Below are 22,824 nucleotides of genomic sequence, written 5' to 3'. Positions count from 1 at the left end.
TTGCTTTTATTGAATATGTCAAATATCTCGACATATATACACTACTAACTTGTATTCTCACTTATTTAAACTATTGCAAATGCATTGTCTTTATACATTTTAAATTAATAGCCTATTGCATACTTTTATTTACAGTAAATTATGTCGTTTTGGACTTGGATCTAGGCCCCTCTTTACACATATTTACCCAACCCTGACCAGTAAGATAAAAAAGCCTTATAGGTATAGCTGCACTCATTTAGTAAGACCAGTGGAAAGTGCGTTGCAGACATAAGACGTAATCTGCCATTCCCACTCTCCACCACGCAGGGGCGCTGTTGCCTTGTGTTTGATACAGAATCTCCTGCAGGTGTTTGGCTCCTCAGTCGCTGTCCGTGGTGCTGAATTCATTTAGACGTTGCTGCAAGCAAAAGCAAGGAAGGAAACGCCCTGATTTTGAAATCTAGCTTGTATAGAAAGCATTAAATATCAGACAAAAGAAGGATAGCAAGCTGTTTAGGCTGTGTGAGATGCACAGCTCTGGATCTCTTGGTGCAAGAAGTGATCTATAACCTTTATTAACCTCCATCTGAAACCTGTTGGAACAGCAGCAAATTGTTGGATGGTTTTTGAATGAAGTCACGTCACAGGTTTTGTCTAGAGCCTGATCTGCCTAAATCACAGCCTGCAGAAATGTTTATCTTACCTTGTTTACAGCACCATCAGTCAGTGTCGAACAGATGGAAAGGTGTGTGGGTTTATAGCCCCTTTAAAATGCAATGAATGAGGTGTAATTTCTTAGGAATCGCAGCACCTGCTGGAGTGATCACTGCTCATTTACAGCTCGGCACCGATCTATTTTATGGCCATTTTGTGCAGATTAACACCAGCTACCTGCATCAAACTGAGCGTCTCAAAGGTGGAAAACAGGAAACGATGACTAATTCTTCCAGCATGTGGACAGTGAATACATGAGGCGGGTTTATGCTCAGTTCTGAAACACAGCCAAGGCTGAGGGTTTAATAATCTCCATGTTCGGCTGCATGGTGAAGCACTTTGTCATAGCTCTCACTGATTGGCAGAATATAATACATAATAATAGAGAGGACTGACAGCGCCGGTATGCTGTGATTATTAAATTCACCACCTTTCACAGCTAGGTTTGGAGCTTTGACCTCAGAGGTAGAAGAGCTGTACTGCGGGTTAAAGGAAAGTCAGTCAGGAGCTGAAACTAATATAAATGCAGTCATTTTTTCATATTTCAAACACTATTTGTTGCTCTCTTTGCTGACTTTTAAAATCCAAGCTCAATACGTATATCATTTATGTATGTCAGGTGTTGGCACTGCTCAATAATTTGTGTCTGAGGAAGATTAAGGAGAGTTTTGTTCACTGGAGGCTTTAAGACGAGGCTAAAAGCAACATTAAAAACATGAAGCATGAGGTAAGTGTACAAATAAGACGATTGTCCACACATTAGAATAATATTTTAATAAATAAATAGCAGCTTCACACAGAAAAAAGAAATATACATTGTGTGTATGATGGCATACTCATCGTATAAACTCAAAACGTGTCGTGGACAAACATTCACAATTAAAATGATATAAAAAAAACAGCCACTGCAAAACAGAAGAAGGTTCAACACCTAGGAAGGGAGCCAACCCACGAGCGGCGGATCAAACAAGAGCCAGACAAACCAGACAACCGGTGTGTGTGTGTGTGTGTGTAAGAGTGTGTGTGTGTGTGCTGATGATACAGAAAGGTGCTCTGGAGACGTTGGGTTTGCCAAACTCTTGAACATCCTGCAGCCCTGGCTCTTCTCAGAGACGGTTACTGACAGAGGTTCATGTTTGGGAGGATAGGTGAGACAGCTGCTGGGACAGAAGAAGGTTTGGACCGTAGAATCTGAAGGTTTCTCACAAATGGTAGGAAAAGTTAGCTTGCCAGGCCTTATCGAAGTTCCTACATTCTTTGACATTGCTAGGATGCAGTGGTGTGGTTGATTGCTTCAGTTTGATGAACAGATCGATACCCCTCCCATTTCTGTGTAGTAAACGAGAGTAGTTAATTAGCCTAGCTTAGCACTAATCAAGGAAACAAGGGGAGTTGGTTTGGTTCTGTCCAAGAAAAGAAGGAATCTGTCTCCAAACTCTCCACAGCCAACTAATGAACATCTTATATCTTATTACATTTGTAGAAAATAAACAAAAATTGTAGTTTTATAGAGGGATGTATTTATGGCCCAAAAAAAAAGGTTCCAAAATGGTTTTTGTGCGGTCTAAAAAAATGTGGATAGATTCAGGCTAGCTGTTCCCTCTGCTTCCAGTGATTATGCTAAGCTAGGCTAACAGTCTCTTGGTTCTCGCTTCATATAAAACAACCACTTCCTGTTGTCTGAAAGCATTTATGTTTGGAGTTATTTTATGCTGTGATTGTTTGAGCAGGAAACATTTTACAGTAACAGAGAGGGAACAAAACCAAATCATCCCTCCTGAAAGGTACTAATATGAAACTCTGTCAATAAACGCCTCTTACTATTTCTATACACACCAGACCTGGATCAAAGTATTAGTTGAAATCCCTCTTGAAGCTTTGTCCCAGTGATTGCTTTCATCTGTCTGGACGTGTGCCGGACAGGATCTGCGGGGACAACCTGAAGCATCCATCGATAACACATTTACTGGATCATTTTCAGGTAGCAGTTTGATCCGGGCCCGGCACACACACAGGAAACACACAGGTATTACATTGCGACACACTGAGTTGGCTGGTCTGACTTCAGCTCTGTTTGCTCACACCTGGATGCAACAAAGACAACCCGTTCTTCTTCTTCTCTTGTTTATGTTGGTGTTTAGAAAAAGATGAAATGCCTGCAAACTCTTTGCAATGTGCATTTTGTTGATTGCTCTTTGTTTGTTCTTTTTACTAAGTTTCCTTCCTTACAAGTATTAAAAAAAACAGAACCAAAAATAACAAAACGAATGAGGCAGAGAGGACCTTTTGAACATTACTTCAAACATGCACAATATTTGTCGGCAAACCTTGGCGGCTTGCCAACATTAGCTCATGTAGACCCCCTCCCTGTGGAGAGGAAAGTGGTGTCAAGGACCACTGTGGAAGTCTGTAGCGTACACATGGTGGAGGGATGATACAGAGATGCACATAATCAGAATGAAGGGACTCCCAGTTCCCATGGTTCATTCTAATTCTGCAGACCTCAGGCTCTGGATGTGATTGGTCCGCTGCTGGCTTTGCTTTTTGACCTTGAAAGAGTAAAAAAAAGGGGGTGTGGGGGGGGGGGGTTTACATTCAGATGTTTGTACTTTTGGCTGAAGGGAGTTTCACCAGAATGAAATATTGACTATTCAACTCAATAATTGACTTCTTTAATTCAGTTTTTTCCTAATTTAAAGGAGTACTCCAGCGAGCACTTCAATAATGTTAGGAGACTAAAAAGAAAGAAATCGAAGCAGCAGAGGAGGAGAAATCAAGATTGGTAGTGTCAATCTGTTAAAAACACTACAATTCCCATAATGCACCTCCGTTGAATCTCTCTGCTGCTCCCTAATTGCCCACATCTTCCAAATAAAGTGTAAATTGGTGGAGTGGCTCTTTAAGACCTCACTTTTCTGAATGGATGTCCTTTACAACACGAACCATTTAGCTGTATAAAACTAACCCTACAAAGCCGATCACTTTTATACGAGTTTTATCTTCTTTATTTTCAGTTTGATGCTAAACCCACACAATATTGAGTCCTCTTCTAAAGGCAGTGTATCGCAGATGTTTCAGCCGATGGGAGACGTGGAGGAATCACTAGGATTGCCAATAAATCATGGGAGGAGGGAGGTGTAAGACGGAGCTGTGAGAGTGGGTCTTTATAGAGTCAGGGGTCTGTCTCGTAGTGTATTGACTTTCTGTCCGATTCGAGCGACAGATGAAATCTAAAGCTATTCGCTCTCTGAGTCCCACTCTGGTGGCTCGCGCTAAACGGACTGTAACGTGGACAGAGATCAGAGAGGTCAAGACTGTTGAATCAGGGGTCAAAGCTGCAATTCTTGGGAGATATTGGCAGGCTTTTTATCCCTAAAACCCGTCATCACGGCATATATACACCTTTAAACACCAGAGCTCACCTTCTGTTCGTCCTCTTTGACCTCGACGAAGCAAATTTTGTTTTTATGGTGAGAGAAGCACAAGTCTAATGCCTGATTTTGAATAGAAAACCCTAATTTTCTGCTTCTTCTTGCTCTGTGGATGTGTGATCTGATAATAGGACATGTACAGGTGGCCAATCATTGGATAAAAGTGCAGGATAATCTCAATATGCTGAATTTGCATCATTAAATGTCTTCAATTATTCAGTTTTTGGGGAAAACCAAAGTAAGGAACATCTTGGAAAGTGAGTTTTGAAATATTAAATGTATGATAATGGGTTGCTGATTAATGAAAGCAATGACAGTGACTGAAAAACTAAATCTATCTATATTTGATTCCTTTTAAGAATGACATCTGAGGTGCGTTTGTGCACCCCCACGTTACAAACGGTGCCCCCTCTTACTTTATTGGAACCTTTAAAAGTTGGGACTTTTTTTTCAGTGGTCAACAGAAGCAAAGAGCCTGACAGCTGTGTTGGACCTGCATGTGTTTAGCTCTATATATAAGACCCTCGTTCAATCCCAGGTGCGACCACCAGATAGCACTGTGACTCCACCCGTCGTACATTCCTTCATCTCCTTCCTCTGGAGAAAGTTTCCTTCGGAGAGAAGTCCCTTTTTCTGTCGGCTGAACAGTTTGATTATACATGCTGGAAAGGTTCATTCAGATACGATTTGCTATGACTGTTGTAGCCAAAGCTTGACCGGCACAAAAATAGATTTTGGTTTAGTTGGCTTGGCGTGGAGGAGGGTCCACGTGAAGCAGAGCTCGGACTGCATCAGGACTGTGTGAAGGCCTCGAGTCGTAGTAGCTTGACTGTGTAACCTGCGTCAGTGGGACTCCATGGAGGGCCATGTGACGTCATGCCAGGTTAACTATGAGACTGCTTTTTTGTCAAATCCTCTAGTTTAGTCCCCATGGAGACCACTGTGACTGCTTCAATCCTCCCTTTATGCTATGAGAACCAGCATTTTGTCACCTGATAGAAAAGAAACACGTCAAAAACTTTCATTTTAAAACTCTATCTTTGAGTTTTGTAGAATGTATTGCACTTGGATGAGGCTCCATCAACCTGGTCCTTTCTCAATAAAAGCCCCAACTGCAGGTTTTCATCGCAACGTCATAGGATTTCTGGCTCTTTGCTCGGCCCAGAGTCTGCAGGTTACGAAATAACACGCAAAAGGAACACGCAATCACACGCTGCTGGTGTCTTCTCTGGAGGCGGGGATATAGCTGATGAGTGACAGCTCCGGCTCCATCTCCGTCTCCGGCTCCACCTCCGTCTCCGAGAGCATCCCGATGTTCTGGCACTCGGAGAGGCTCTGCGACACTATTCCGATTTGTGTCTCGTCGTCGGTAATGTCGTCCGGGTCCACCGCCAGCCTCCCGTTGTCCCCCTGGCCCCCGTTACGACAGTTACTGTTGCGGTCTATGCCTGCCTTCCCGTCCCGGATCATCAGCAGCGGGGTCACGGAGTGCGACGGGCACTGCGGGGCCACCAGGAGGGTTTTACAACTCTGTCCGGCGGCGTTGGCCCCCGCTTTGTACTGACACCTGATGTAGCTGGAGAACGCCCGCCTGTAGGTCTTATTGAAGAGGGTGTAGACCAGAGGGTTCACCCCAGAGGAGATGTAGCCCACCCACACGAAGACGTTGAGGAGGTCGTTGAGCAGCGACTCGTTGCAGGAGCCCCGGCACAGCACGAAGGTGACGTTGGTGATGAAGAAGGGACACCACATGATGAGGAAGAGGAAGAAGACGATTCCCAGGACCTGAGGGAGGAAAGAGGAGAGGAATTTAAAATAAATCACAATGAAATTAATGGAATTGACAAAAGCTGATGAAACAAGGATTAAGGAAAACAGCATTAAAACTAATTCATTTCCGAGGGTAACGTTTGTAAAGTCAAAGGGATAAGGAGTGTAAAGATTCACCTTTTGTATGTTTAACTGAAATGCACGAGTCGTTCATCGATGGATGTTTTTATATATCATTGTCAGTGATTTCTTTTATCCAGATTTTAGTCGTCGATAAAGGTGAGTGCTCTGCTCTCCACGCAACATCAAGTTAAAAGTTATGATCCATTCAATCTGAGCACAGTAGGAGCTGAATGAATCCCTTTTTGTGTGTTCAGCAGCAACAGTGCAGAGTTAAGAGAGAGAGCCCACACAGTGATGTCACAACGTGCTGACCGCACCCTGGACTACACTTGTACCTCACTGTGGCACGTTAAACCCTCTTATATTGTTTAGTTTCTCACGTGCAAACACAACCAGCCACCAGTTTTTAATTAAAATACATCTTAAACTTGGAAGTGATTTACATAAGAAAAGCATGTCATAAAATAATAATAAAGAGGTGTACAGATTTGAGCGTTTAGTGACAACTTTGGGTCATTTGATGCTCAAATTAAAGACACTTAATGGCTTAATTATAGTGCAAAATGCTCATTATAATATAGTAATAATATGGCCAAGCTTTAACAGTCTTCCAGGTGTATTATCAGGGCATCACCTTTAAGATAAATGCATCAAGAAAACAATGCTTTATTTACTCAGACAAAAGCCTTTTCAAATGGTGCTATTTCTTGGAAACAGATTGATTTTACCAGAGGTAATAACCTTCAATCAGGGAGGCGAGAACAAGCTGTGTCTATTTAATTACATGATTTTGTTCCAGGGAACACAGAGGGTGTTTTTGAGTGTAGCAATATAAAAAAAATGACTAAATAAACACCTCATTATCAGCCCAAAACCACACCGATACTCCAGTCCGTTCTCACCTTTGAGGCCCGCCTCTCGTTCTTTATGGCCTGCATCATGCCTCGTCGCCCGTGGCATCCCGAGTTGTCGCTCCGCCCGGGCCCCGCGGCCGGCGAGCTGAGCTGCGACGCCACCTCGGAGCTGCCGACGATGCTGATGGAGTCCGGCGTCAGGGTGCTGAGCAGCATGCCGGGCTCTGCTGCTTTCAGACAGCCCAGTGTGTTGCGTCTGCTCTGAGGAGGAGGGGGCTTCAGCTCTGTGGGTAAAGCAAATGCATAATAGGGCCTCTTTAAGTAAAGGATCTGAGCACTTCTACCATCAATAATGAAACATAAAGGGTTCAAATACACCGGTGTTACCCTGCGAGTCTGAAGGAGAGATCGTGTTGATCTGAGGAAGGGAGAAGGTGCTGGGCGGAGGCTGCAATGTGATTGCTGGTGTGTGCAAAGGCTGCTGGGAGGAAGTCTTTGCCTCGTACAGGAAGACAGTGGCCTGCCTCTGGAGCACCTGCAGAGGAAAGGGAGGGGAGAGGAGTTAAGAGAAAGAAAAACAGGGGGGGTTGTGAAGTGTTCAGAGGGCACAGCTACCTGTATGGTGAGGCAGTACGTCACCACCATGATGACCAGCGGGATGAAGAAGGCCACGAAGGAACCAATCAGCATGAAGCGCTCCTCGTTGAGGACACAGCTGCCGTTGACGAAGACCTTGTCCTCGTTGTGGAGGCCGATCACCGGGATGGGCATCGACACACCTAGAGGTACAGAGTGGGAGAAAGGAATATTTCCAGTGTAATAACTATGAAATTGCAAGAAAAATCCATCAATATCTAAAAGAAAATGATGCTTAAATTTGTTCCTCTGCCATCCCAAAAATCTCAAGGTTATATTGTAAAAAATAAACCTATTACTCTTGGAAACAGATTGATTTAATCGAGAACCATGGATGTAATAACCTTGACTCGGGGAAGGGGGAAAACAATCTGTTTCTAGTTCATTTCTTGGTGAAATTCCCGTGAACGCAGCGCATCGTTTTTTATAAAACAATCATGGCTGCTTAATCACTTCCTCATGATTGGTCCCAAACACCTGTGACAAAGTTGAGATAAATTAGCATTACATGTTAAAACTGGATCTTTTTTATTTGAAGATATCATGATAATTAGAGCAATAAAACATGTTAGAGGGGGATACAGAGACACAGCTGATGAGTCTGAATGGCTACAGGCTCTCAGAGTGTAATGGATGTTCGTGTTGTTTCAGTGTTTTGTTGCTACGGCCAACAAAAGAGCTGAGAGCCTTTTGAGGCCAACAGATTTTCTGGCTTATGATAATAACACCGCCTAATGTGCCGCTTCTGATTTCAAAGAGCTTTTTCCAGTCAGAGTGTTCGCTCACCTGGGATGTGTATCAGCGGAGCAGACAGTGAGGAGAAAAAAGCTACTCCAGGTCAACAGATTTCGAGCCCTTAGCAACGGGAGAGTTTCCGAGACAAGTAGGGACATCTCTGAGCCGCTCACAGTGTGGGCTGCCGTGATTCATTTAAGTGCGAGGTACATTGGTTTGTGTCACGCAGCTGGTGACCAAGCCAACATTAAAATGCAATTTGGAGCGGCGCGACTCGCTTAATGAGATTGTTGCAATCGAATGCCCAAACGCTGCCCAGGAGGATGGATTTGTTAGCATAGATTGTAAACATTTTACCTCGGTGGATGTCTAAAGAAAAGGTCATGTGTAAAATGTGCTGACTAATGAGACCGTCCAGGGGTCTGGGTCGAGTCATGGCTCTTCCATACACGGTGTGGGGCGGACGCAAATCCCACAGAAAGTAGCATCTGGTCGAGCGGAAAGACATTTTCTTAGGGTTGTTAGCAAAACACAGACTCCATGGCATCATTTTCTCATAGACTTCTACATAATCTGACTCTGTTTTCAACTGTAAGGTACCTGTACAGATTGGTTTACTTTTCAGGAATGACTTGATCTAGCATTGAAACCATAAACTCAGCGAGAAGAGGAGGATCATTTTCTCTCAGACTTCTATACAATCTGATTGCTTTTTTGCCATTTGAGGCACCTATACGTATTTGCCTTACTTTTGAGCTTTAAAGAACACTTGAAACTAGCAATTGAAACCAAAAACTAATAAGAAAGATGTTTACCGAGTTGATAAATCAATGAGAATTAGCTACATTTTCTTATAGACTTCCATACAATCAAACTTCTTACTTAAGGTTAAGACATTTTTACATGTTGGCTTTACTTCTCAGTATTAAAAAAGACTTGAAACTAGTAATTAATTCCAAAAACAACAGATTTTTTACCATAGACTTCTATCAAATTCAACATATGTTTTAGGTTTAAGGCCCTTAAACGTTTTGGCTTCGCTTCTCAGTATTAATAAAAGGCTTGAAACAGGCAGTCGAAACCAAAAGCTCATTAGGAAGATGTTTAACAAGTTAATAATGCAGTAAGATGTAGCAGGGTTTCCCGCAGCACTTTACAGCTTAGGCGACCACACACAAAAAAATCTATATATGAGCGGTATTCGCCGTGTCATGAATTGGAAAAACCAAAAGTTGCGGCAACGCCCCCTCCCCCCCCCGACAGAGTCTTTACTTGTGAGACCTGTAAGTTGCTTGTTTGATTCTCAGATGTGTATCCTTGTGACATCGACACTCCTTTGTTCACAAGAGTGAGGAATTACATTTTAAAAATTCAACAGCAATATCTTTTCTCCGGAGTAAGTGTCTCAGTACCTGTGGATAATGAGCAGACATCGCCTTTGGGACTTCTTCTTATGTATAATGTAGGACAATGAAAACTCATCCCAATGAAGAGTGAGTAGATTATCCAGAGTACTGGGGGACTTTGTTGAGATGATGCTGTTCAATCTCCGAAATGTGTTTGAGTCGATGAATACTAAATATATAGGAACGGAGGGAATCTCAAATAAAGCCGGGACCACCTGAAGCCACTAAGTGAGTGAGATTTTTGTTTTACAAAGGAAGTTGGACCAAACCCTTGAAGGTGCAGCAGTGCCTGATGGGTAACTTCATGTGACATCATTTACAAAGTACCCTTTGGCCGCCACACACGCACGCACGCACACACACACACACACACACACACACACACACACACACACACACACACACACACACACACACACACGTAGTACTTCACTCTGTTGAAACTTTAAAATGCAGCACATTTCTCTCCCTCAGGTGATCATGGTTATTTGCTGAAGCCAAAGCTGCTCGCCCACTCTGTAAATCCACAGAGCGCACAACAGACACAATAATGTGGTGAGCACACACACGCACGCGCACACGCACACGCACACACACACATACACACACACACACACACACACACTCAGTCTGTGGTATATGAGAGGGCCGGTGGTGCTGTGGGAAGCGTATTGTAGCAACAGAGTCATCGGGGTGTGAGCTGCTCTGAAAACTGTTGCTCTCTGATGAGCGTCCAACACCTCAGTGAACCCACAGCAGCGAACGCAGCACGAGGCGTCAGCTGAGGACTCGGGGAAGAGAGGGAATCGCCTCACCTACTTGTGGAAAAATGATAAAGGGAAAGAGATAAGATGTGCAAAAAGATGGGGAAGATTTACTAATTTGATCCCTCCGAAAATGAAAAATGAACATGAGTGGATTCTCTTGATTCTCTTCCTCCTTGTTTCCTTCACTACCTCCTTGTTACATTCCCCCTCTTCTTGTTTCCTTCTGTCCAACTATTTTCTTCAGTTTTCTTCTCTACCTCCTTGTTTACTCCCTTCGCTCTTTGTTTCCTTCCTTCATTCCTTGTTTCCTCCCCTACCTCCACCCTTCTTTCTCGCTCCCCCTTCTTGTTTCCTCCCTTTCCCTTAAATCCTGCCTTGTTCCCCCTCTTCGTTAACTTTCATCCTGCTTGCAGTCATCTTGGTTTTCTTATTCCCTCCGGGTTTCCATGCCCTCTGTCTCCATCCTTTATCCCTTTCCTCGTCTCCTTCACTTCCTAGATTTAGTATTATAACTGCTTTCAAATTGTGAGGCGTTAATTAGTTAGAATAATATCAATTATATATATTTTTTAATAATTACATACACTATAATACCATTTGAATCAAATGACCTTCTTTTAAAAATAAGAATATCTATTATAATCAAGTAATTTCAAAGCTATGGTTAAAGAAATCCACACTGAGCCGGCCAGGTCATTTTAAGTGAATGAAATCAAAGACTTTTGAGTGTTTTAAGGCATAAAAACTGATAGAATCTGTAAACTGCGGTCGTAGTGGACCTACAGTCAGATTGATATTCCACCAGAGGGAAAGGCGGGGGGCTAATCCTTTAGCATTGATCGCAGTAAGCCCTCTCAGACCTCAATCATCGCGGCGTGTAGCGGAGCAGAACCTACGGAGGGGTCAAGGAAACAGCACCGGGGAAACAGAGGATTTCTTATAATTCAGAAGCAGCCGGATGTGAAGGACTGCAGAGGATGCACAACTGAACCTTGAAATGCCAATCATGTTGTTCTGTCCCAGCAAAACCACTCTGTGTTGTCTTTCTTTATCCGACAAAACAATGTAAATGTACATGTCTTTTCAGAGATATGGATCCGGTGTTCTAGCTTCTCTCTGTCTGTTTCGGCACCGATAACACCTGCATGCATTCCTGTTCACACATTACACATTTGTCAACAGAGTTAATGCGATCCGGAGGAGATACAGTGAGAGATAGTGGCTGTGGATGTTTTGGTTGAAGCTGCAAGGGGATTTGCATGCTGTGTGGAAGTGTAAATAAATGATTAAGGGCGAAAGGAGGGGTTAGAAAATGAGAAGGAAGTGAATATGTTCTTTTAGCTGATGGGATTCAGGCTGAAATCACGGTTAGCATCATAAAAAATATCCAGGAAGGGAAGAAGAATTAAAACCCCATCTCCTTAATTAGTAATTCCGGATCGTTCATTTTTAAAAAGCATTTTCACCAGAATAAGTACTACTTATACAATTTCTTTTAATGGATCTTTATGGAGGGCAAAGTCTGCAAATGTTAGCTATCGTAAGCCAAGAAATACTATTGTTTAAACCAGTGTGAAAGCTTCTGAATTCAACCTTATATATCTAAGAGAAATACTGTGTTGTTCCTTTTAGTTCTCTCACTTTGAGTTAGGTTTACGAAGGCTTCTTACCAGATGTTCTGAAAGAGGTCTGCAGGAAGTGATGGTACGTTAGCAGCGAGCGACTGTCAGTTTTTAAATGCACAACACAAAGAGACAAAAATAATTACGACCATCTGGTGTTTTCTGATTTTAGAGCAGCTGTGTGAATCCACAGGAAGCGACGATCCACCTTGCTGACTTCATCCCCTTAAAACCAGTGTGTTGTGAAAGGGATTGGTGAATAAATGAGTGGAGGAAGGATAAAACAGAGCCTGTCGTCTGGTAAATCCAGCAGAGATGTAGTAAGTGAGAATGAGAATGAACCAATAAAGTCTTGAAATTGGAAGAAGTACACGTGTCTTAAAGCAAGGTTATTGGTTTTTCTGCAGTGTTTTTTTTTCTGAAGGACAACCCTGATTAAAAATATGACGTGGACTCATCCCAAAGTCCTAAAAACGGTCCATTATTGGATTCAAACCTGCCTCTGTTACATCGAGATTGGCACTTCAGTTCGAGCAGATGCATCAAGTGGTCTGACGAGGAAGGAAGACACAACAAAAGTTTTAAAAAAGAGGTGGAAAATCTCTTCATGGTGAATAAATACGTCTTCTGTCGGAAGTTTCCTCGCTAATCCTCCAGCATTGATCGCCGTAAACCCTCTCAGACCTCAATCATTGCCAAGTGTTGTGGTACTGACGGGTCAGGGAACTGAAAACAGGGGATTTCTTTAGGATTTGAACGCGGACGGCAGTGAGTTATCAGGTGTCCATCATCTCCATCTGTCAGTATCTGGACGTCATCTCTGAGAGGAGAAGATTTTGAAGGAGGTTCTGGTAATAATACACCCCTTAGTAAACATCTTCAAGCACAAGAGGGTACTTGGAAAGGTGACCGTTTGATTATATTATGAATTTGATCACAGCTTTACTAACTTTTGGATACCTGGAAAATTGTCCTCTTTAATTTGTGTTTTCTTGGACGACAAGACAAACTAGACATTGTATATACAGTGATGCAACTCTCAGGATAGTGCGGTCACTCGTATTAAATCCCACATAGGATTAAATAAATACCCTAAATATAGGACTTCTTCCCGAGAACATCAGGGAGAATCTACGGTATGCTAGGGGGATATATGCTAATGTATGACTCTGTAGGGTAAGAGGAAGTCAGACTAATGGTATGACCGTGTGTGTGTGTGTGTGTGTGTGTGTGTGTGTGTGTGTGTGTGTGTGTATGTGTGTGTGTGGTAGCACGTGTTAAGACATGGAAGCCCCCCTGGGTCTTAAAGGGCGACATCAACTGGAGCCGGAGGTCGGACAGAGAGATGGAAAAACTTTAAAAGTCATCTGATTCCTCAACACTTTCCTCAGAGAGACTCATAGCCAACCCACACACACACACACACACACACACACACACACACACACACACTGGACTCACTGATTCCCCAAGGCTATTATACAGCAGGAAAGATTGCTCTAACAATGGGGGGTGGTGAGGGAAGTGATGAGGGATATTGGAGTCGGGACAAAGAGGAAATGATAGTGATTACACTTTTTTTTCCCTCCGCCTGTTTATCAGAGCGTGTGATGTGATTGAAAGTGAGGTTATTATGTAGACTGATAGTCAAAAATGATCAAGAATTTCAGATCAAGAATAATGTTCTTAAAGTGCGGCAAAAACAACAGGACACGAGAACAGTTAAATTTAATGACAACTACTGATGTTGTGCTGATTAAGATCATGCAATATGACTGAAAGCTCTAGAAAAGTTACTACAATACCTTGTTTTGAGACACCTTTTCCTTATTCCGGGTCGAAGGTATATCTCCATATAAGTTAAAGGGGCCCTATTAAGCCCTCAAAAACCCACGTAACACACTACAGGAAAGGGAAAACCCCCAAAAAGCACAACAGGGCCTCTTTAATGTGTCTTCAAATGAGTTAAAGTCCCTCAGAAAGCCTTGAGAAGACAAGCAGTCACATGTAAATAAGTAAGGTATGCATATAATTGAATTGAAGAGCTGCTAGTGGATTTTCTACATTATTTCCTATGAGATTATCTTCTTCCAGACTTAATATTTTGCCCCATTATCTCTGTTTCCTCCCTGAAAATCAGAATTAACATCGCAGGTCTGGACTGCAGTATATCCGTTTATACATCTCTGTATGTGTGCAGTGTTCGATCTCCTGGCTAATGCTAATAGCCATTAATGTCCAGATGATGGGATGCATTTATTCCATCTCATTTTCTATCCGAGTGATGAAGATGAAAAGTGCGTTGATCACCTCTAGGGATTAGAGAAGTATGTGATGCCGCTTTGAGCATCAACAAAGAAAGTCTGAGCTGTTCGGACCTTTGCAGACACTTCCAGGGGATTCCTCCTGAATTTAATAACAGCTAATAACTTTCTGTGTGGGCCTGCAGGGGGTGGACAAATTAACAGGAACATAAAAAGAAATCCAATAAAATCCCGCCTCAGAAATGATCTGAACACTGAATCACCAACTCCCTCGCACAGATTGGATTTAAACTTCGTTTGGGGACTTGTAAAAGGAGTTTCCCCCTAAAATAATAAAGGGATAGTTCACCCAAATTCCCCTTTTGAGTCTTCACAGTGTTCACGTTGACTTAAAATCCATACATGGTCCCTTTCCCTTCCTTTTTTAGAGCTACTATGGCAAAAAAGGTCATGAATATATCCCCAGAAATCAATCGGCTTCTTCCTCTTGAAAGCCTTCATGCAAATCTAGCGGTTATTGATTTAGTGATCTAGTAAAGTATGCTATGTCTTATGCATCAGAAAGTGTATGTTAATGTGTAAATAATGCATAGTTCTGACCTATTGATATGGTCCAGACGGCGGCAATCTTCATCATGGCTTTGGTTCTGGAGTTGAAGCGGCTGTGCTCGATGGGGTTTCGGATGGCCACGTAGCGATCCAGAGAGATGGCGCACAGGTGCATGATGGAGGCGGTGGAGAACAGCACGTCCAGGTAGATCCAGATGGGACACAGGGCGCTGGGGAGGGGCCAGGCGTAGTCTGAAGAGAAAGAAGAGGGTTAAAGAAAATGTGTTTATGTTTTACTGATCATTTAGCTCTGATGTTCAGTCTGTCCTGACGGCTGGACGGCATCGGGTTCAGTGGGGGATGCAGGTTTAAACTGCTTAAAACTACATTTCCCTGTTCCCATGATGAAAGGCAAAGGTTTCAGTAAAGCAAATGTGGTGGTGATTAAGCTCATTAGATAAATGTGTTTACATGGACAATTCAATACTCTGACAAAAGAGGTTAATTAGATAATTGGCAAACAAATCCTGCCTGGAGGGAGGCTCTGATTAACATGCTGTTTATAAAAGAATCACTGGTTTCTATATGTTTTTAATAAACAAGGAATCTGTGCACATGTGTGTATGAAAGATAAGAGACCAAAGAATTGCTGGGTTTGTAAATGCTTTATTAATTAGAAATATAAATGATTAGCTTGTATCTGTTCCCTCTAACCTTTTAACCAATTGATAAAAGAAGTATGGTCTTGAAGAGAAGGTTGCCGGTTCAATCCCCGCTCTTTCCAAGTATGAAATAACGCTTCAAAACATGAGTAAAGTTTGATAGAAAGCTACTAAATCTCACATGTTTCATCAGCTGGCAGTAAAATGTGAATCCTGCAGAAAACAAACTCACTGTCTGTAAAGCTAACCATGATGAGACATGTATTCGGCTCTCTTTATAACTCAACCAAGGAGGTCATAGGTCACAGCCAGTGTGATACAGTGTGTCGCTGGTGTTGGTGGTGGTTTCACGGGGAGTAAAATCACCCTTGTGCGTGCTGATGCAACTTACAGGAATCCCGCGGGGAGCAATTAAATAAGTCTCTTAACCTTTGCGTAAACTGGAGTAAATTGATACGTCTAATTAGCTGATTTCTGGACTGTAATCCTGTCTTGGCATCATTTTACACACCAGCAGGAAACGTACACTGGGGAGATACTTAATCATGTGGTCCAAAAAGAAAGCCCAAATGTCAAATAAAATCACCCTCCATCTGTAATCAGTGTCGCAGATGGATAGTTAATAATCAATGTTGTTCATAAAGTTTCCTCTCAATAATACAATCGCGTGTCTCCAAATCAAAAAGGGAGCTTTATTGTCAGAAATATAAATTGTGCAGCAGCAGCAGCAGCAGCAGCAGCAGCAGCAGCAGCAGCAGCAGCAGCAGCAGCAGCAGCAGCAGCAGCAGCAGCAGCAGCAGCAGCAGCAGCAGCAGCAGCAGCAGCAGCAGCAGCAGCACTTTCCTCCTGTTTCTGAGAATCATCCTCCCTAAAGGTTAGTGTGTCCAGATTAATAGCAAACTGAAATGTAAAATGCAACGGAAGAGCATCGGTGTGGTTTTATTTCCAGCTGTGTCAGCTTTCTTAAGATGGAAAAACACGGCAAAGTCTGTCTCTCTGTGTCTTTCTACGCCTGCAGCTATTCATAAGAACAGTCCTTTCTTCACAGAGGACAAACCCTGCATCTCACACACACACACACACACACACACACACACACACACACACACACACACACACACACACACACACACACACACACACACACACACACACACACACACACACACACACACACACACACACACACACACACTCCTTAATTTCATCTCTAATTCACAGGAGCTGCACGTATGTGATGCATGTGGAGTGAATCACTCGCTGGTTGGTGTGTGATGAGTGGGAGGCCGCTTGCATAACTTTTCAGAGGTCAAACACTTACACACACACACACACACAAGGTGTTACTCAGCTGGCTCGCGGGTGTGTTGGATTCTCTGGTTAATAGACGGAGAGACTCGAGTCCACAGCTAGCACTGTTTATGAAAGCATGGTGAGGTCATTCTGTTTTAATAACACGGTATTTTCAGTTTATCCAGTGTGATGTGTGATATGGTGCATAAAGCAGCTAATTTTCATCATGCTAACGAGACAGAAACTAAGCTTTTCATGGATTAATGAGGAGCCTTATTACTTCTAGTGGGTATTTGCCAACCGTGCATGCAGCCTGTTGCAGCACTCCTTTTACATTTGTACAATGAGCTTTCTTATTTGACCTTACTAGTTATTTTTCTGTTCATAACTTCTATTATTACGAACTTACTAAGCTGTGCCTTCCCTTTTCTTCCTTGTAGAGAGATAATTGTATTACCCTTAAATTGCTGCTGTAGCATTAACACCTCTGTTGATCAGCAACCACATGACTGCTTTGTTTACAACAGGAAGAAGCTAATTGCGCTAAAGCTAGCTAGCATGGTGGTGAGAACAGCAGCTATCCTCCATGAAATCTGTAGGACACAGAGGATGCAGGGTAAATCTAAGAGGCAAAGGAGGAGAGATGGCTCCAGATTTATGGAGAAAAGCAGATATAACATGTGTCCCCCCCCCCCCCCCCCCCAATCATGGGCAACGTAATATCACTGGCTAATAATGGACGAGCTAACGACGCTAGCTTGAGTCAGAAGGTCTATCTGGAGTGTAGTTTAATGTGCTTTACGGAAACATTTCCCCCTATAGTTAATAAAGTACTACGATTGATTGATGGATACTAACCACTACAGCTTTACAGTGACTGCACATCACATCAGTAGAAGCTGAAATATGTTTTTAAACAGAAGGTTTTACAATTCAAAAGGTGTCTGTTCTGCTAAATGACTCCATGCTGAGTCGATCGACCTGAGAAATGTTCAATTTACTCCTCTTATTTATTCCAACTACCAATCCTTTTTCCAATTCATTAAGGCCGTGATGACACGTCTCATATTAATCTGTCTGTGGGAATGTGTCTGGCATCAATGTGTGTGTGTGTATGTTTGCCATCCATGTGTGCTTTATCAGCGAGTGTGTGTTTCCAATTTAGCAGAAAGATAGCCTCGAGCGGTAACTTTGATTGAGTTGGCCTTGCATTTCACTCTAGACAGTGTGTGTGTGTGTGTGTGTGTGTGTGTGTGTGTGTGTGTGTGTGTGTGTGTGTGTGTGTGTGTGTGTGTGTGTGTGTGTCCTGATTGAGTCTGTATGATCTCATCTCCCAATTTTGCTTTTTTCCCCCGTCTCATTTTTCTTACTTATCCATCCAAATTAAACAGTTCTTATATATTTCTTTGTAATGTGTCTGATATATTGTGTCGGGCCATTCTTGTTTATGTCACACATACACCTGCAAATGTGACATGTCCTCGCTTCATATATTATCGGTGTTTAATTACCACTTGTTTTTTTATCACCAATGCAGTCAAAGAGCCAAGAGACTAAACAAACCAAACGAATATAAATTACAATAATGTGACATGTTGCCTCATCCGTCTCCCTTTATGCCCACACTTCAGATAAATACAAGACGTCAGATTGGAGTTGAATAATAGAAGCGGATATGGAAAGTATCTGGACCGGATATCAAATGGCAAGCTCCACTCTGAGGTTGCATGCATGTTTGTCTTCCTCCCGTTCTTGCAGATGTTCTGCACCATGATCATGCCTAACAAGACATAATCAGGTAATGTGAAGGTCGTGTGTGTGTGTGTATAACAGCGGGCAGCACAGTAATGGTGTGTGAACCAGGTTGATGTCGACAGGAATTGTGACAATTGCCGAAATTTATTGGAAAAAGTGATTTGATCAGAACGATTACAATCATTTTTCACGTCCAAGGAAGATTTACCTCACTGCTGCCTTATTCTGGGCCATTATAAAAAGTCTGTGTATGTGTGTGTGTGTGCGTGTGCGTGTGTGCGTGTGTGTGCGTGTGTGTGTGCAAGTATCCACAGAGATAAAAAGTTGCTAAATTACCATCCACATCATCTTCTATCATGATGTTATCATTATTATAATCATTGCCAAGTCAAATGCTGTGAGAACATTGTGCTTGTTCTCCAGGGTAGAGGTGTTTGTGTGTGTGTGTGTGTGTGTGTGTGTGTGTGTGTGTGTGTGTGTGTGTGTGTGTGTGTGTGTGTGTGTGTGTGTGTGTGTGTGTGTGTGTGTGTGTCTCAGCCAGCCGTGGAGATCAATACAGTCAAGTACCAGTCTGATGGATAACGCTGCAGCTATAGATCCATGCTGTGTGTGTGTGTGTGTGTGTGTGTGTGTGTGTGTGTGTGTGTGTGTGTGTGTGTGTGTGTATAAATGACACACTGTCTATTTGCTTTGGTGTGTATGTGTTTGTGAAACCCAGAAAAAATAAGACGGACTTGTTTGTCTGAGACATTGATTACCGCAGTGAGCAATCAGCACCAGGCGATTGAACTCGCACGCACACACACACAGTGTGTGAGTGTGTCCATCGACCATGCAAGGCCCACTTAGCACCAATCAAGCGTCACTGTCCTGTTTAGTATTCCTGAAGGGTTTCAGCTGCAAAGCCCAGACATGACGAAAGTTACTTTGGCCAAGTTGTGCTGAGCATACAAAAGGGGAAACGGAAGAATAAATACAGACGAGTAAAGGTGTTTTATCTGAGTCTCTTTCATATGTGCATATCTTTAGGATGTAGTGGTGTATTCTAGCAAAGATTAATTAGTCCATTATTAATTTAAAGGTGGTTCGAGACATCCTGACTTTTAATCGTCAGCGCCGGAACCCAAAAGACTACATTTCCCATGATGCAACTCAATACAGTCTTTCCATAATGTTTTCTAATGTTTGTAATACAAGATAAAAGGTGTGTTACTGATGATGTTTAAATTGTGTTCATGGATAATATCATACGCCTCTTGTCAAATGTAAAATGTTGAAAAGTATTAAAACCGATGTCTTGTGTAACTTTGATTTAATGTGCAATCAACTTACAGAATGAGAAACATTTCTGTGCTGTCAAGATAATGTTTATGTCGATTTTTCAAAGTGTGTTCCTCTCTGTTTGTCACACTGGTGAAATGGCCCATCATTTTACCCCCCGGGCGATTCTGTTTGGCTTTCATGCCATCAGTGTTTGCACACAAACTCAGTCAATTAAACAGAGTTTTTCTCTCAGACAAACACAGAACGACACATGACATTGGCCGAGATCCGAGGAGCCTCATCACATCAACGTCACTGTCAGACGCAGTAGCCCAAACATGGATCCAACCACATGTGATGGCTGAATAATAAATGAGATTTGTCCCCAACGTGGACAAGCATTTGACCCAGTTTCCAATGAGGTGTGGATATTTTGAAGTGCCTATAATCAGTATTGTTCTTATAATAACAGTGGATCAAATCACTGCAGTATGTGTAATGAATGCAAAAACTCAAATGTGTTTTTTTGGCCCGTTTTAGTTCACTCTCTTGGCAATGTTACTATCAGCTGCAGCAGGGAGCTAAGCAGAAACCAGAATGTACTCCATGCCAAGAACTGAATGGCAGAGACAAAGTTAGCAGGTAGCTAATGAACGCAGCAGAGTCATAGTTTCAGTTGAGATATTGCCTTTAGGAGCTGGTGGAGACCAAACTGGAGCAAGAAAAGATAAGGGACTACAATCAAGCTTCAAGTGACAAAAACAAATGCTTGATTGCTGTGATATGTGACTTACTTTAAACTAGACTAAGCTAGAAATTGGTAAAGTGTAGTTTTGACCTGCAAACGTGTGGGCATTGACAAGGATATCTGCCTCTGCACACTGCAAAGGTCAGCTGGTGTTGATACAAAGCTCTGGGAAAGATTTCTCGCATACTATCAGCTCCTCTGTGATAGTGACATTTACAGGTACACGGTCAAAATTATGCCTCTATTTCGTGGTGTTCCTGCAGAGACCTGGCTGCGATTTTTTAGTGTTATGCTTTTATTCATCATTGGAAGAGAAATGCAATAGGCAGCCTTGCATATAACAACCCGACATCCTATCTAGCTAATGTGGGCGTTCATGCTGAATCCTGGCAGGGAGATTGTAAGCAAGCACAGCGGTTGATAGCGGGTATGATATTGCAATTATCAGACTGGCTCTTGAATCTGAGAAAGCAATGTCTCAGAGAAGTAATCATAATTTCAACATTTGCATTGAACAAGGATTTATGAATTTTCTGCAGCGAGGATTGTTTCAATACTGCCTGAGATGTATCCGTGAAGGTTAAAGAGCTACAGCTACTTAGTCCAAGTAGGAACATCTGATTTCCAGTGGAATTGAGAAGAGCAAATGACCCCTGTGCCGGTAGGTGTGTTCCTGAATGCAGCTAAAGTATCTATATGCATGCATGGCTTGTGTTTACAGCAAAATCTGAAGGACAGAACGGAAATTGTTGTAATGATTATCATCGAATGTTGCTTTTTTGCAACCTATTCTTTTTACTTTCCAGCATCCCAGCAATGTGTGTGCATTATCAAGATAATATGCACCTGTGATTGTGAGCAATATGCATCAAGTTAACAACACACAATGCTTTCTGCAAGTTAATAAAGCCTAAAAATAGAAGAACTAGACAACAAACATGGAAACTATAGAAGCAAGGGACTCGTAGTAGTTGTGTTTGTGGTACTTTCTATGCTCCATCTTTGTCATAGACTATACAACCACCTATAGTGTTTTGGATGTGCGCAAAAGTCCATGCTGTCGCAACAAATGTGAAGTACATGAAAGTCATCACAGAAATGGTTAATGGACTGTAATTCTATAGCGCTTTATCCAGTCTTTACGACCCCTCAAAGCGCTTGAAATACTATGAGTCATTCACCCTTTCACACCTTGCTCTTGGAAACGTTCACACACATTCACACACCGTTGGCCATCCGGAGCAACTCCGAGTTAAGTATCTTGCCCAAAGACACATAAACATGTTGACTGCATGGGCTGGGACCGCACCCTAAAAGGGTTGAAAGACGACCGCACCCCCTCGCAGCCAAAAGTCACCCCGGATAATAGTAGTTTTGATTTGAGGTAGTGGGAACTCACCATAGAGGATGTTGATGAGGGACACCGGCATGACCAGGATGCCCACGAGCATGTCTGCCACGGCCAGCGACCTCAGGAAGAAGTTGGTGGCGTTCTGGAGCTTCTTCTCCAGCGACACTGCTAGGATCACCAGGATGTTGCCGCCAATGGTCAGCGCGATGATGACGAGTATGAGCAGTGCCGGCCAGTTCTTGTCCTTGATCGCCGACCTGGTCACCGACTCCTGGGTGAAATTGTCTAGACCTGCACTCATGGCCGCCGCACCTCCGCTGCCGAACCCGAACCCTAACCCGAGCGACAGGGTCTGGTTGAGGTCCAGGGGCTTGTTGCTGGGCCAAGCCATTCGAGCGCCAACCTGCAGGGAAGAAGTGGTGGTGCTGAACCCGCCGAGAAGAGCCCTCGCTGGGCCACCCATCCCAATGACGGACCCTTACCCTATCGGAGGTTGAGGTTTAAGTCTTCACCAGCAGAGGGAAGAAGAAGGCGTACATTGAGATTCGTTCACCATTGATCAAGACTTTTGGAGTGTGTCTACCTGAATGGATTCCTAAAACCACGGTACACCCTTCATAAGGTTCTTGAGGTGGGGCAGAATCAGGGAGAAGACGTTTTAGGGATGGGAAATGACAGGAAAGAGGGGATTTTGAGGATCTAGCAACAAGTGATTATAGGTATTGCTAGCTGCAAACAACTTCTAAATGTTCCTGGAGATCTGAATCTCCCAGTTCTGGCCAACAAGTCATTGGCGATGAGTTCTCAAGGTGTATGCTCAGCCAAAATGTGGTGGTGGTGGATCAGTCACATCCACCTCTCGATGGAAGTAAGAGTCTAAGAGTTTCTAATTGAGATCT

The 22,824-nt window shown here is 42.9% G+C and overlaps 1 protein-coding gene across 1 annotated transcript; it reads right to left on the bottom strand.

Annotated features, from left to right (window-relative positions):
• Nucleotides 1–1,451: 1,451 nt before the first annotated feature.
• Nucleotides 1,452–22,469, bottom strand: htr2cl1 (5-hydroxytryptamine (serotonin) receptor 2C, G protein-coupled-like 1). The gene is made up of 6 exons (XM_063900757.1): nucleotides 21,974–22,469; nucleotides 14,905–15,105; nucleotides 7,490–7,653; nucleotides 7,262–7,409; nucleotides 6,923–7,158; nucleotides 1,452–5,912 (listed from the first exon to the last, which is right to left on the bottom strand). Exons 1-6 carry the CDS (start codon nucleotides 22,386–22,388, stop codon nucleotides 5,334–5,336), a joined length of 1,743 nt encoding a protein of 580 aa, XP_063756827.1. The 5' UTR covers nucleotides 22,389–22,469; the 3' UTR covers nucleotides 1,452–5,333.
• Between the last annotated feature and the right edge of the window lie 355 nt (nucleotides 22,470–22,824).

This window comes from Eleginops maclovinus, chromosome 14, assembly GCF_036324505.1.
Source record: "Eleginops maclovinus isolate JMC-PN-2008 ecotype Puerto Natales chromosome 14, JC_Emac_rtc_rv5, whole genome shotgun sequence".
Lineage (NCBI taxonomy): Eukaryota > Metazoa > Chordata > Actinopteri > Perciformes > Eleginopidae > Eleginops > Eleginops maclovinus.
The sequence above is the reverse complement of the archived record's forward strand: the minus strand, read 5'-3'. Positions and strand labels throughout refer to the sequence as shown.